Source organism: Dendropsophus ebraccatus, chromosome 10, assembly GCF_027789765.1.
Source record: "Dendropsophus ebraccatus isolate aDenEbr1 chromosome 10, aDenEbr1.pat, whole genome shotgun sequence".
Classification (NCBI taxonomy): domain Eukaryota; kingdom Metazoa; phylum Chordata; class Amphibia; order Anura; family Hylidae; genus Dendropsophus; species Dendropsophus ebraccatus.
This window is the reverse complement of record NC_091463.1, coordinates 19,699,732-19,713,613: the sequence shown is the minus strand read 5'-3', so window position 1 is coordinate 19,713,613 and position 13,882 is coordinate 19,699,732. Positions and strand designations below refer to the sequence as shown.

General features: G+C 45.6%; 1 protein-coding gene across 2 annotated transcripts in view; it reads left to right on the top strand.

Annotated features, from left to right (window-relative positions):
* ABCD1 (ATP binding cassette subfamily D member 1) overlaps positions 1-12,068 on the top strand; it is a 43,759-nt gene extending 31,691 nt beyond the window's left edge. The window contains exons 8-11 of one of the 2 annotated variants that reach the window (XR_011358617.1): positions 626-710; positions 1,791-1,916; positions 5,723-7,299; positions 7,337-12,068. Coding sequence is in view for 1 of the 2 variants with exons in the window: in XM_069942620.1 (XP_069798721.1) it covers positions 626-710; positions 1,791-1,916; positions 5,723-5,951 (440 nt within the window). In the remaining variant the exon portion in view is untranslated. Of the gene's footprint in view, positions 1-625; positions 711-1,790; positions 1,917-5,722 lie in introns of both variants that reach the window. The other variant, XM_069942620.1, reaches the window with a different exon arrangement.
* Positions 12,069-13,882: the final 1,814 nt, after the last annotated feature.

Sequence of the window (13,882 nt, the reverse complement as noted above, 5' to 3'; positions counted from 1 at the left end):
TGCCCCCCATTGCCAGTCACTACACTGATGCCCCTCCCCTGTGCCAGTCACTACACTGATGCCCCCCATTGCCAGTCACTACACTGATGCTGCCACCCTGTACCAGTCACTACTCTAGTTGCCCATTCCATACAGAATACCATGTAGTCTCCTCTTGCTCTCCCCAGTACTGCACCTCCCTCTCCCCCCTATCACCCTACCCACCCTCTACCCTCTGCCAGTGACTACTATCATCCTCCATAATGATAACACCTGTTAGTGACGCCATCCTCACCACCTCTTCTGCCTCCTCTGTGCAGGTATCAGCAGCAATCTGTTTATTCCATCACGTAATCCATTTTCCTGTCCTGGTGCCAGTGTAGATCTGCCGGCAGGTAGAACAAAGAGAAAACAATGACACGTGTGCTCCCAGCCTGGTAGTGATTCATTGTGACTGTGATGTAATCCCGGGATTCACATAGAGGTGCCTGGCCGCGCCAATACACCTCCTGAGGGTAGTAGTGTATATGGGGGGGTATCAGGGTCGTGTCTGCTCTCTGTTATCAGCCATCAATCCAGTACAGTATATAGCACTGTGAATGTATATGATAGAAGGTCTGACCTCTGACTTGTGGTCTCCATACAGGCTGGGACTCTGTGAGCGACTGGAAAGACGTCCTGTCTGGGGGAGAGAAGCAACGTGTTGGAATGGCGCGAATGTTTTACCAAAAGTTAGTATAATGGACAGGCGCTGACCTCTTACTCTGACCTCAACCCTTTTCTCTGACCGCAACCCTTTTCTATTTAAATAATTTCCTTTACAATTTAGGACCCGGCGTGTCCATGTGTTACACAGCCATCAGCTTTCATTCAGTGTAATGCCTCGTTTCCTCCTGTGGTGGCGCTGTAGACACTTATGGCTGGGGTCCTCCACAAAGTCTGATTGACAGGATCTAAGTGGCTCTTTATTAGGGAACGTGACTAGTGTTCAGCTCTTTTATTGTGACTTATGTTCAGGTCCCTTGGGAACAGAGATTGCGCCCACTAGCTGTGGGAGTGGGGAATTCATGACCAAAACCTATAGAATTAGTAACTTCATCCTTCTCATCTCATTTGTTGTATTATGAAACATATAGGGGGAGATTTATCAAACATGGTGTAAAGTGAAACTGGCTCAGTTGCCCCTAGCAACCAATCAGATTCCACCTTTCATTTTCCAAAGAGTCTGTGAGGAATGAAAGATGGAATCTGATTGGTTGCTAGGGGCAACTGAGCCAGTTTCACTTTACACCATGTTTGATAAATCTCCCCCATAGTTTTTTTGTTCATCATTTTCCAATACCAGGACTGTATAGATGCACAACGTGGTCATGCCTCCATGGGTTATATGACCTCCAAGACTGTAAAGATGCATGATGTGGTCATGCCTCCATGGTGTATATGGCTTCCAGGACTGTATAGATGCACAATGTGGTCATGCCTCCATGGGTCATATGACCTCCAGTACTGTATAGATGCACAATGTGGTCATGCCTTCATGGGTCATATGACCTCCAGGACTGTATAGATGCACAATGTAGTCATGCCTCCATGGGTCATATGACCTCCAGGACTGTATAGGTGCACACTATGGTCATGCCGCCATGGGTCATATGACCACTCTGAGAGGTAGATAGCTACCTCATTGGTAGATATAAGGCTGTTTGGGTGTCGGCAACACTTCCCATACAAACCTAACCTTTTCTTAAGGGTTATGTGTCCATGGGATGGAATGTCGGAGAACATCTTGTAACAATCTGATCTCTGTGCAGACCGAAATACGCTCTCCTGGACGAGTGCACAAGTGCTGTCAGCATTGACGTGGAAGGCAAGATCTTCCAAGCTGCAAAGGATGCTGGGATCGCTCTGCTGTCTATCACTCACAGGCCGTCTCTATGGTAAGCTGGCTGTTTTGCATGTGTAGAATATGAGATTGAGTCCCTCCCGGCCCATCTATATACTGTCTGTATGTGACCATACATATATCTGTGCTTTATTGTTTTCTTTGAAAGTGTAAAATCTGGGTCATGTTTAAAAAAAAAAAAGTCATGTGGAATCTGCTGATGGGGCTAATCCGCATCTAATTTAATACACTGGAATTGAAATTTAAGATCCTTGTCAGAAATCTGAGGATATTCTCTCAAATTTCTGCCACAGATTCCACCAGGGATATTTCTAACAGGAAGGTTTAGCCTACAGTGTAGCCTACACCACTAGAGGGAGCTGTCAGCCAGCCCTCCCGAGATCTACCGTGTAGGCCAGGGGTGGGGAACCTTTTCCATGTCGAGGGCCGGTCGGGCATTAATAAAATCATTCGAGGGCCGCATACCGTGTGCGGCAGTTAGTAGCGGGGGTTTGCAGCACCCAGGACAAGGCATAGTATTGTTCCCCTAGTGCCCCTGCTATTGTAGTTAACCCCCAGTGATGCCCCTTGTAGTCTAGTTAACCCCCAAGTCATGTCCCTGGTAGCCTAGTTAACCCCCATCAGGCATGTCCCTGGTAGCCTAGTTATTCCCCCCCCATCAGTCATGTCTCTGGTAGCCTAGTTATTCCCCCCCCATCAGTCATGTCTCTGGTAGCCTAGTTGTCCCCCCCATCAGTCATGTCCCTGGTAGCCTAGTTATTCCCCCCCCATCAGTCATGTCTCTGGTAGCCTAGTTGTCCCCCCCATCAGTCATGTCCCTGGTAGCCTAGTTGTCCCCCCCCCCCATCAGTCATGTCCCTGGTAGCCTAGTTATTCCCCCCCCATCAGTCATGTCTCTGGTAGCCTAGTTGTCTCCCCCATCAGTCATGTCCCTGGTGGCCTAGTTGTCCCCCCCCCCCCCCATCAGTCATGTCTCTGGTAGCCTAGTTGTCCCCCCCCATCAGTCATGTCTCTGGTAGCCTAGTTGTCCCCCCCATCAGTCATGTCCCTGGTAGCCTAGTTGTCCCCCCCATCAGTCATGTCCCTGGTGGCCTAGTTGTCCCCCCCCCCCCATCAGTCATGTCCCTGGTAGCCTAGTTATTCCCCCCCCCCCATCAGTCATGTCCCTGGTAGCCTAGTTATTCCCCCCCCCCATCAGGCATGTCCCTGGTAGCCTAGTTAACCCCCATCAGGCATGTCCCTGGTAGCCTAGTTGTCCCCCCCCCCCATCAGTTATGTCCCTGGTAGCCTAGTTATCCCCCCCCCCCCATCAGTCATGTCTCTGGTAGCCTAGTTATTCCCCCCATCAGGCATGTCCCTGGTAGCCTAGTTATCCCCCCCCCCCCATCAGTCATGTCTCTGGTAGCCTAGTTATTCCCCCCCCCCCCATCAGGCATGTCCCTGGTAGCCTAGTTGTCCCCCCCATCAGTCATGTCCCTGGTAGCCTAGTTGTCCCCCCCATCAGTCATGTCCCTGGTAGCCTAGTTGTCCCCCCCCATCAATCATGTCCCTGGGATCCTAGTTAACCCCCAAATAAAAAAATAAACATCCCACTCACCTTACCTCCGCTCCCACGCTGTCCAGGTCCTCTTCTCTCCCAGGTCCTCTGTGCCGGTCTTCTCCTGCAGGCGGCGCGCGATGAAATGACGTCATCGCGCGCGGCCCGCAAGAGACTAAAGACACGCGCCGCTCTAGTGGGGAAGAAGCCGGCACAGACAGCATCCTCCGGTGTCCGCCAGCTGTCACAGACACCGGAGGATGCGGTGTATGCCGGCTTCTTCCCCAGCAGAGCGGCGAGCATCACAGGGGAGCTGCGGGCCGCGGGCCGCATCGGGAGGTCTCAGGGGCCGGATGCGGCCCGCGGGCCGGAGGTTCCCCACCCCTGGTGTAGGCCCTAGATCTCGGGAGGGCTGGCTGACAGCTCCCTCTAGTGGTGGGTGCAGTACCAATAGGACAGTTCCTGGGTAAATCTCCCCTTGTTTAAATTTTCAGATCCCCTCTTCTGGCTGTAATTGGGATACACTAGCCCATCAGTCCATGTGCCATACCCTTATGTCACTTCTCTATGCCTGTGTGTGCTCTATGGCACTGTAGGCTCTTGTCTTATCTAGCTGCTATCTCTGTATTGCTGCACCGATCACTTTCCAGCAGCCTCCTCCTTATCATCACATACACAACAGAAAGTCGCAGCTTAGTCTCAGACCTAGCAATGAATATTAAAACTGCAAGTTTTCTGGATTATTTTATAATATGGCCAGTACAATAGAAAATTTGAAAAAAAAACAAAAAAAAATTCTTTGAAAAATAAAAAGTTTAAAACTGTATTTAAACAAAAGGGACATTTTCTGATGATGCCAAAAGTTACTGGAAAGTGTCCATAATGGCCCTTACACAATAGGAATGTATTTAAATGGCCGCACAAACGATACAAGGGATTGTTCGTGCCGCCCAGCTAATCGATTAGTTGTGCCGTGTAAAGGCACAGGAAGTGAGTGCTGATCCGGCTGATTGGTGCTTCTCTGCGGCCGTGGACAGGCGAAGATTGTTTAATGTACTAGGACCCTAAGGGTCCTATTACACGGAATGATTTTTAACGATAAACGATCGCAAACGAGATTGTTTATCGTTAACTTAAAATCGGTCACCATATTACACAGAATGATAATCGTTAGTTACGATCGTTACTATGATCGTTATTGCAATCATTACTATGATCCCAGAAAAACAACGAACAATGTGCAATTACACTGAACGATTAGTGAACAAATGCGGAACTTGAACGAACGTGTAATTACAGTGAACGACTAACGATAATTTTAGGTTCAGAGCTATATCAACGATCAGCGACATATAAACGATTTTTTGATCGTTGCCTGCAATTACACAGAACGATTATCGGTTAAATTCGAACGATTTAACGATTTTTCGCACAATAATCGTTCCGTGTAATAGGACCCTAAGTCTCTAGGTTGTGGTTGGAGCCTTAGCCGTACCGCAGTCACATCAGTGTTAAAAATCTATAAGAAAGGAGGCCCAAGGGGACTGAGCAATGGAGTGTGTGCACAGGGCTCATACAATGCACAATGTCGTGCAGCAGGCAGAATAACATCCAGGCCTCGTGGCAAAGACCTGGACCGTTCTGACCATGTGAGAACCTTTCTATGAATGCCGGAGCGTATGACTCTCGTTTAATCAGGAAATAATGGATATTCATAGGCACAAGGCACTATTATATGTGGATCCTGTGAAGTCAGTGCCTCAGGATCGCAATACCATGAGGGGTTAGCACTCCAGGCAGCAAGGGGGTTAAACAGCATCTCTGCTGCCTTAACTAAGGGATGCTTGGCATTTTCGGAGATGTGACCCCCAGCTGCCCTTTTGTGCCCCACTTCTGTCCCCTTTTATCGTCACAGATGGAGGAGTTGGATGGCTTCCAGCCTTTGGCCTCCATGAAGGGGACATTGGGACAATGGAGGCTTGTTCTTCCCTCCTCTGCAGTACGTACAGTGACATGGAGCACGGAGACAAGGAGACCTTACCCAGGGAAGACGAGGGCATTTACCACGCCGCTTCCTCTCGTCTTTCATTCGGTCAATCACTGTCCTGCCGCCTCTGCATCTTCTCTGACGTCTCCATTAACATCGCCCGGAACAATGAGGCGCTGGAGGTTTCTATAGGGCATTTATGTACAAAATTCACTTGCACTTGCAGACCCCCCCCCCCTCAATTTCAGGTTTGGCTCATTTATCCCAATGCTATATGCATATACATCACACATTTGCCTTCTCTTCTTCCCTATAGGAAATACCACACTCACTTACTACAGTTTGACGGTGAAGGAGGATGGAAGTTCGAGAAGCTGGACTCAGCCGCCCGACTCTCGCTCACCGAGGAGAAGCAGCGGCTGGAGCAGCAGCTCGCCGGAGTGCCAAAGATGCAGCATCGGCTCAGCGAACTGTGCCAGATCCTAGGAGAAGACTCCGAAGTGTCCGGCGGTGAAGACGGCCAGAAAGCTGAGCAGCCTATGTAAGGACTTTCCTAGTCGGTCACAGCAGCCATGGCTGTTTCATGCTGTCAAGGTGTGTCCAGCCCACAGCCTCACCAGTTCATGCTGGGTAGCACTTACTACCCACACCTGCCTTTCTCCTATTTTTCTCTATGATTTAGTTTAATTTAATAACGCAGTAAATCCTGGTAGGCAAAGAGTTAACTAGCACTTTGAACTCGCTGGCGCCCCCCCTTGACTAATACCCGACACTGAATGTAGTCGTCCTGCAAGCCATGTTGGCTATAGGCAGGAGTCATTTCTGTCCTTCAATGAAAGGTGTCAATCCAGAAAATGTGAAGGAAATGAGGGGTCCCTATGTATCACCGCCATTTAAGGGTCTCCCCTAATTGTGTAGGGTTAGCATAATAGGGGTTAAATAGGTTTGGCTTACTCCACCATATATTCTGTACAGGTAGCAGAGCGGCTGTATAACATATGGCTGGACCTGAGCAGGACTTATCCTATGGAAGTATTCAGCCTCCTATATGTTCTTCCTATGCAAAGCAGAAAGTCCAAGCCGGCACCATAGACACAGTGATGATTTGGGCTTAGAGTAGTAATTTTCATATTACTTAATAAATTAAAAATGGCGTCCGCCACGTCACTGGCGGCTCTGTAATTCATTCAGTGATTGTAGTCGCATCGGCTGTAGAAGGAAAAGAAACCTTTTTTATGCATATATATCTCTGCTTGCAGTCAGTGAATAAGGCTGAACACCTGCCCAGGCCTAATACTTCTCACATGGGACAAACCACCACAACAGCACCACAAATGTCTCCCCGTTTCTGAGGGTTTGCTACCATGTATCAGCGTACACTATACAATGTCGCTAAGGCCTGTCTTCTATCCTGCGATGCCCAGAGGAAGCTGATCCGGCAACCGGGGTCACATAATGTGAGTGTCCTCCGAGACAAGGCAGAGTAGCCATAGGAATAATCTTATTATAGAGTTAATTTTATATCGGCTAGTTCGGCTCACATTGCTGCAGCCTCCATATGTACGAGCATAAAAGTTGTGGTAAATGCGTCCGTTTCGCCACATCCTGTGGGTGGAGCTATAGAGCACTAGCCTTTTCCACTTTAACTTAGGTTTATAGGCGCGTTTTATTGTAGATATTCATTTACAGGGTAGCTCCACTTTTGCAGCCATGTCATTGCACCAATTCATATATAATATCAAATGAAGCAACTCTTCAAGTGTATGTATGTATGTATATATATATATATATATATATATATATATATAATATTTACTCACACATGTCTATATCCTGCCATTTTGGATATACAGCCCCAATGCTGACCAATACTTTAGTTGTAAAGATCAAAAGGTACCAATCCAAAAAAACAAAAAAAAAAAAAAAAAAGGTACCAATCCAGAGCTCCATTTTTTGCATTCTTCTTAAGGGTAGCTTCACACGTACCGTATCGCTGCGTTTTTGGTGCGATTTTTACATGCGAGTTTTGATTTTCACATAAAAATCATGTGAAAATCAAAACGGGCATGTAAAAAATGCAGCAAAGACGCAGCAAAAATGCAGCGATAAAAACGCAGCGATATGGTACGTGTGAAGCTACACTATGGCTTCAGAGCTGAAATCCATTTTCATTCCTTGGTGGTTTAGTGTTGCAGATTTTTCTAGTGATTTGCATTCTGAAACACGTAGCCTATGCACAGTCACTAGTGTCAGACCTAAGGGTCCTTTTAGACAGGCAGACCCCTGCCTGATACGAATGTTGATCTGCAGATTGATCCCTATACACGGCTCAATGATTGTGCAGCCAGGGCAGCATGAGCCTTCACTTTAATCATTGTCAGCTACACATCCCCTGTTTGGCCGATCGGTGATGTTTTGTAGGGCTGCACAATCCCGTGATCAGCCAACAGAAGACCTATTGCTTTCACAGGGGGCAGTAATTTGGTTTGTTTGGCCTATGGACGCTCCAAGGCTCTTCATAGAATCTCAGCTGTAAGGAGTGTGTCTGACAACTAGCTTGTTGACTTTTAGTTGTAGCAGAATTTCAAATTCAGCTCTGGAGTTCAATACAACTCAGAACCAGTAAAAGATAGGATGGGGTAATGTTTTATGTGTTTTATCCATATATACACAGTATTTAGGTTGTATTTTTCTCTATTTATGTGGGTTGGCCGTTCATTTTGAAGGTGATGCAATCTCTAGAGATAACGTTACTCTGAATTCATGGTGCTGAAAGAGTAGAAGCGTCACCAGCAGCTCAGGGAGATTGCATCTCACATAATCACTTAAGCAGGCCAGATTTCCAGGCACGTAAGCTGGCGTGTGCCTGCGAGGCGCCTCCACTTCTACATTAGATCACATTATGATTTCATGTTTGATAAAACCCCAGTATAGGCGCTGACAGAGATCTGGATTCTATCCCTGGTATATAGTCATTTGACCTATAAGATGGCCGAGCGGCATACATCTAGAGGCAGATGCATGCTGTGTATGTGGTATTGGAGGAGATTATACAGACTGGAGAGACGTAGACAGTTTATCACTGTTTCAACAGGCTTGTGAAAGTAAACATGGCGGCCACAGCTGTGACAGGACCCGGCTATTTGCTCTGTTGGCTTAGAGGAACAATAGTAATGTGTACAAAGGTGACGATATTAGATCTGGTGGAAGCCCCCCTTCCCCCCCTCAAGGGATTCACTTGGCTTTTAGTTATCATAGCCACCATTTTACTTATTCACAGGCATGACAGAAGCTGTGATATAGGGGGCTGTTTAGCTCCTATATTGTAGGGTCAGCTTTAGCATGGGCTAAGTAGCTAATAATAGCTAACTTTTAAAAAAAATTTGGTCTTTCACCAGAAAAAAAGAGGAATTAGTTCTCTCATGGGCATCACGGGATGTCTGAAAGAAATGTCTATAGGCGCTTCTCTATTGCTTTTCTGTCCCATTGTTAGGTTGCTTAGTAATTCATTACAGTGGTTATGGGGCTGAGTTGCAGTACCAGACAAGGCCATTAGTGGTGCTGTTTCTAGGGGAGAAAAAAAAGTGAATCCACGGTTTTATTAATATAAACCCTTTTAAGATACGAGATGTACCTGTGTCCACAAATGGCCATTTTCATCTGTAAGAAACTGACCCTTTATCCTCAGTAATATCAGTCTATATGGACCATACTTCACCCTCTATACTCCAACCGGTCACCATTGTTTTGTTATTCACCAGCATCGTGTTCTAGAAAAAGAAAAGCTGAACAGATTGATATGTCTTTATGTAAGGAAAGATTCAGTAGAACTTAAAACTTATTGATTGAAATCCCTGCTCATTCTAGGCTGAGGAGTCCAGTGGGCGGTCCTATGGACCACCCACTGGACTCCTCGGCCTAGAGTGAGCAGAAATGTAAATGGATAAAATACAATTATACAGATTTTTTCTGACAGATGTATATATCAATCTGCACAGCTCCTCCCGCTCTAGAAGACGATACTGACGGATGTTCAATGGAAAAGGTCCTCTTTAAAGGGAAACTAAGCTCATAGTTAGTTCAGGAGTCAGGAAAAGCTGGATGGCAGTCTTTATGGGAGATGTCATGGCAGAATTTTTAGCAGCAGTCTTTTTAATACTGACAAGGATTGGGTTAACGAAAAGTCTTATAATTTTGTGGCGCAGCAGGAAGTATATCCATTACCGACCCAAGGCTCCAAGTCAGGTTACACAAGAGCGCTCCCCTCCCAGGTAATAAATACACAGCTCCCATTGTCTGAGCGTTTCATCAGGCCTCGCTACAGCCTCAGTTTGCACCCACAGGGCAGATCCAGGGGCGGCTCCAACCATGAAGCCTTTGTCTTAGCTGTTGGATGGAGATGATGAAGACGCAGATTATTGTGAAACCCAGAGGTGTCTGGGAATATGGCAGCTGCACAGCGAACATGTCATGGTGTGAAGCATCTGCTATACCGGCGGATACAATTACGCGTCTTAAGGTTTTAATTTATTATGTAGGGTCAACGCCATCTTCCTAAAATGACAGGAAAGGTGTTGCCCATAGCAACCAGTCACATTGTGGTTGCTATGGGCACCTGCTTCTGCAGTGCTCATTATAAGCATTAAGGCCTTTGTTGCCCATAGCAACCAATCACTTTCATATGGCATTCTTCAAAAATGAAAGCTTGTTGGGATTGGTTGCTATGGGCAACAAAGAGACACCTTCGTAAATCTGCCCCAAATTTTTGCTCCTTCCCTATCACATTTTCTGCTATATTTCGGGTATATTCATTCATAATTTATTGTAGGGGAAACACATGGGATGTCCTATCCAACCATTCATATGACATGGTTACCGGATATAATTTGCAGTCATTTTATAGATTCTTCTTAACAAAATAGCACCACTATAGGCTGTGTCTGGTATTGCATCTTTAGCCCTTTTTACTATATATGCTTTGGAAATAGACAAAACGTAGTAACATTACAGGGCTGCGCCGTACATCTTTCTATATGATGGTCCATATGTACAAATGGCAAAGCTGGATGTGAACACAACCTTATTTTAGTCAAATTAAGTCCATATTTGAACTATTTGTCAGCTGCCCTTTACCAGCCCCTAGCAGCAGCTCAAGGGTTAATCATGAGGCATACATCTCCGCCTGACTGTATGTAAAGCTCATGATCGGCTTCATACACGTCTCCTGCTTTGGCTGCTGTCCATTGCTTTACACTTAACACTATTTGACTCCTTGCCAATATCCCAACGCGTTTCACGCCTCATTCACAGCTTAGATTTTATAAACTCCATGATGTAGAATGTTGATCCAAGCAAGGTTTAATAGATTCTGATATCATACAATCTTAATTGGTCAAATTAAAGTTACACGTCTTCCTAGATTGCCAGCAAGCAGGGATGAAATGTACAGTACTAGTCGGTGGAGTGCCGGTAAGGTGATCTGGATATGCCATGAAGGGTGCACTAAACTGTGTGTTACATATCAGAAGTATGACTGCAGGAACGGACATACAGAGTTGTTTGTAGTCTGCAGCCATGGAAATAGGTCTGCATAGGAACTGGAGAGGGAAAAATGGTAGAATCCGTTTAAAGGGGCTATCCAGCGCTGCAAAAACATGGCCACTTTCTTCCAGAGACAGCACCGCTCTTGTCTCCAGTTTGGGTGGGGTTTGCTACTTAGTTCCATTGAAGTGAATGGAACTTGATTGCAAACCACACCTGAACTGGAGACAAGAGTCTTGTTGTCTCTGGAAGTAAGTGGCCATGTTTTTGTATCCCTGGATAACCCCTTTAATACTTGCAAGGTTGCTTCATTCAATCTATTGAATCAATACAAAATTGGTATCATATGCCGAAATTTGTGGTCTGGGACCAACGCTAAAGTAGTAAGTACCTCAATTCAATAGTCTGAGCAAACGTCTATTCAGATCAGTTATGACGCGCTTCGGGTTGAGCACAAATCTCTGATCAATGTGAACCTTCATGTAGCTATAGCTATTTTGACAGGATTTCCTCTTTAAATGATTACTCCATCAATTCTCCCTGATTGTATAATATACGGTTGTCATTGATGAGGTTGGTGCCGGGCCTGGCACATACACGGTTAAGCATTTGCATTTGGCAGGGCACAGTTCTCAGAACCTGAGCACGCTTCCTGCCCACCCATTTCCTTATGGTCTCTGCCCCATCTAGGCCGGACCTTTCTCGGCTCCAGACTTGTCATGATCTCTGAACCTTATTGTTATCGGGTATCATAATTCGCACAAGATCGATCTGTGTTTTTACGGGGCAATGTATTTATACCTTATACTTGTATCACCTATTCTCATTCTATGAAAGCACGTAAAGCCATATACAGCAACCAAGAGCTTTCCTGTGTTCTTTCAATCAAATATACTGGAAATGAGGTATTGTTATTACGTTACAACCCTGTGGTGGGACAGTACCGTTCCTATTACTGCCAACCCCCAGTAACCACGTGAATCTCTGAATATCGTGCTTGTTCTAACTGACTATGCAACCGTCCATTGACTCTCAGTAAATCAGAATATGTGCCTTAATTGTTGGTTCAAAGACCAAATGTCTCTTATTGGTTAGATACTAATAAATGTATGATTATAAAACAGTGTGTCGTGTGCTATATACAACCAGCAACCTTCCCTTCCCCTTCTTTAATTCTCTCTTCTTTCTATCCTAACTGTATTCTACAGTTTCTTTTATCTTTCATCTTTCTTTCCATTTCTTAGGTCCCCATACACCTTAGACTTTAGACAGCTAAACCCGCCACTCGTGGTGGATTCAGCCATCAATCTAAGGTATATTTCTGTATGTGGGGATGATGGGCAGATGGCGGGAGATATAACTAAGGGTGGGACGATGAGTCAGCCTTCAGTTATTGAAAGTGTATGGGGATCCCTATACATTATTAGGGCCGTATTACACTCTGGCACTCTAGCTTACTGAACCTTTTACACAGCTCGATCATTGTGCAGCTTATTGTATGTACCTGTCCACGCTCCCCAGTGCTTCTGCCCGCCTCAGGTCTGCGTGAATTTTATTTTTTTATATAATCAGCTGTCGGCCACGCATCTCTGTTACACGTAGTGATGCCCACCTGGCAGCTAATGATTTTAGGTCAGGACCTAAAGACACAATCGGCTGATGTCTTTATTACATGAAGCGATGATCTGCCGATTCGGCAGATTATCGCTCCATGTTGCAGGGCCCTTATTCTCTTTACCTTCTAGCATTCTTTTCTTGGTTTTTTTTCTCCTCATTGTCTGTTCATCTCTCTCTCTCTTTCTCTCTCTTTCTCTCTCTTTTTTAGTTAGAGGGGTGGACATAACTGGAAGAGCTCGACATGGAAAAATACCTGGCTGATAACCATAGAATGTTGGCAACATTAGGAATTTACATTCAGATGTCATTGTCATACAAAGCTCTAGGGGAAATACCTCCATAGTACACCATCCAATGAAGATTATGGGGGACATTTATGAAGGCTGCACCACTGGCGTACACTAGAGGGAAGGTGCAGATTCGCCCCTTCTCCTGTGGATAGGGGACATGTAAGTTTTAGTCGGACAACCCCTTTAAGAAATCGTGCTCATTTACTGAGTTACAGTCTTTTAAAGCGACTATGTACCCACAATCTGACCCTCCCCCCCAAAACCACTTGTACCTTCCGATAGCTGCTTTTAATCCAAGATCTGTCCTGCGGTCCGTTCGGCAGGTGATGCAGTTATTGTCCTAAAAAAAATACTTTTAAATTTGAAGCCCGTGCCAAACGGGAGTATCTGTGCCCTAACTTTGCACCACCCCTCCATCCCTCCTCCCCACCCTCTTCATCATTAGGAATGCCACTGAAACATTTTCTCCATGTTGAACATTGCACAGGTCCTTAATGATCCAGCCCATGTGCCACGCTGACACAGGTGGGGAATAGGAGAATACCTGCCTGGAGCATTCCTAATGATGAGGGTGGGGAGGAGGGATAGTGGTGCAAAGTTAGGGCACAGATACTGCAAGTTTAAAAGTTTTTTTTTTTTTAGGACAATAACTGCATCACCTGCCGAACGGACCCCAGGACAGATCCTGGATTAAAAGCAGCTATCCGAAGGTACAAGTGGTTTGGGGGGGGGGGGGGGTCAGATTGTGGGTACAGAGTCACTTTTAAAATTTATATAGCTTGTCTTGCAAAAAACTCTCAAGTTACTTGTAATCCAAGGTTTTTACTGTATATATAATATGGTATGTGCTCTTAAGTTAAAAGGAACTATAGGAAAATACAACTAACCATGGCAGGGACTTTCCATATAGAACACATTAGTGATCAGTACGGAGGGTTCAGCATACGGCCATATAGTGGCTTTATTTCAGTGTTTCAGCCAGGGGTATTTCCTTCTGTGATGGAACTGAACCAAAGTTAGAGAGAAGT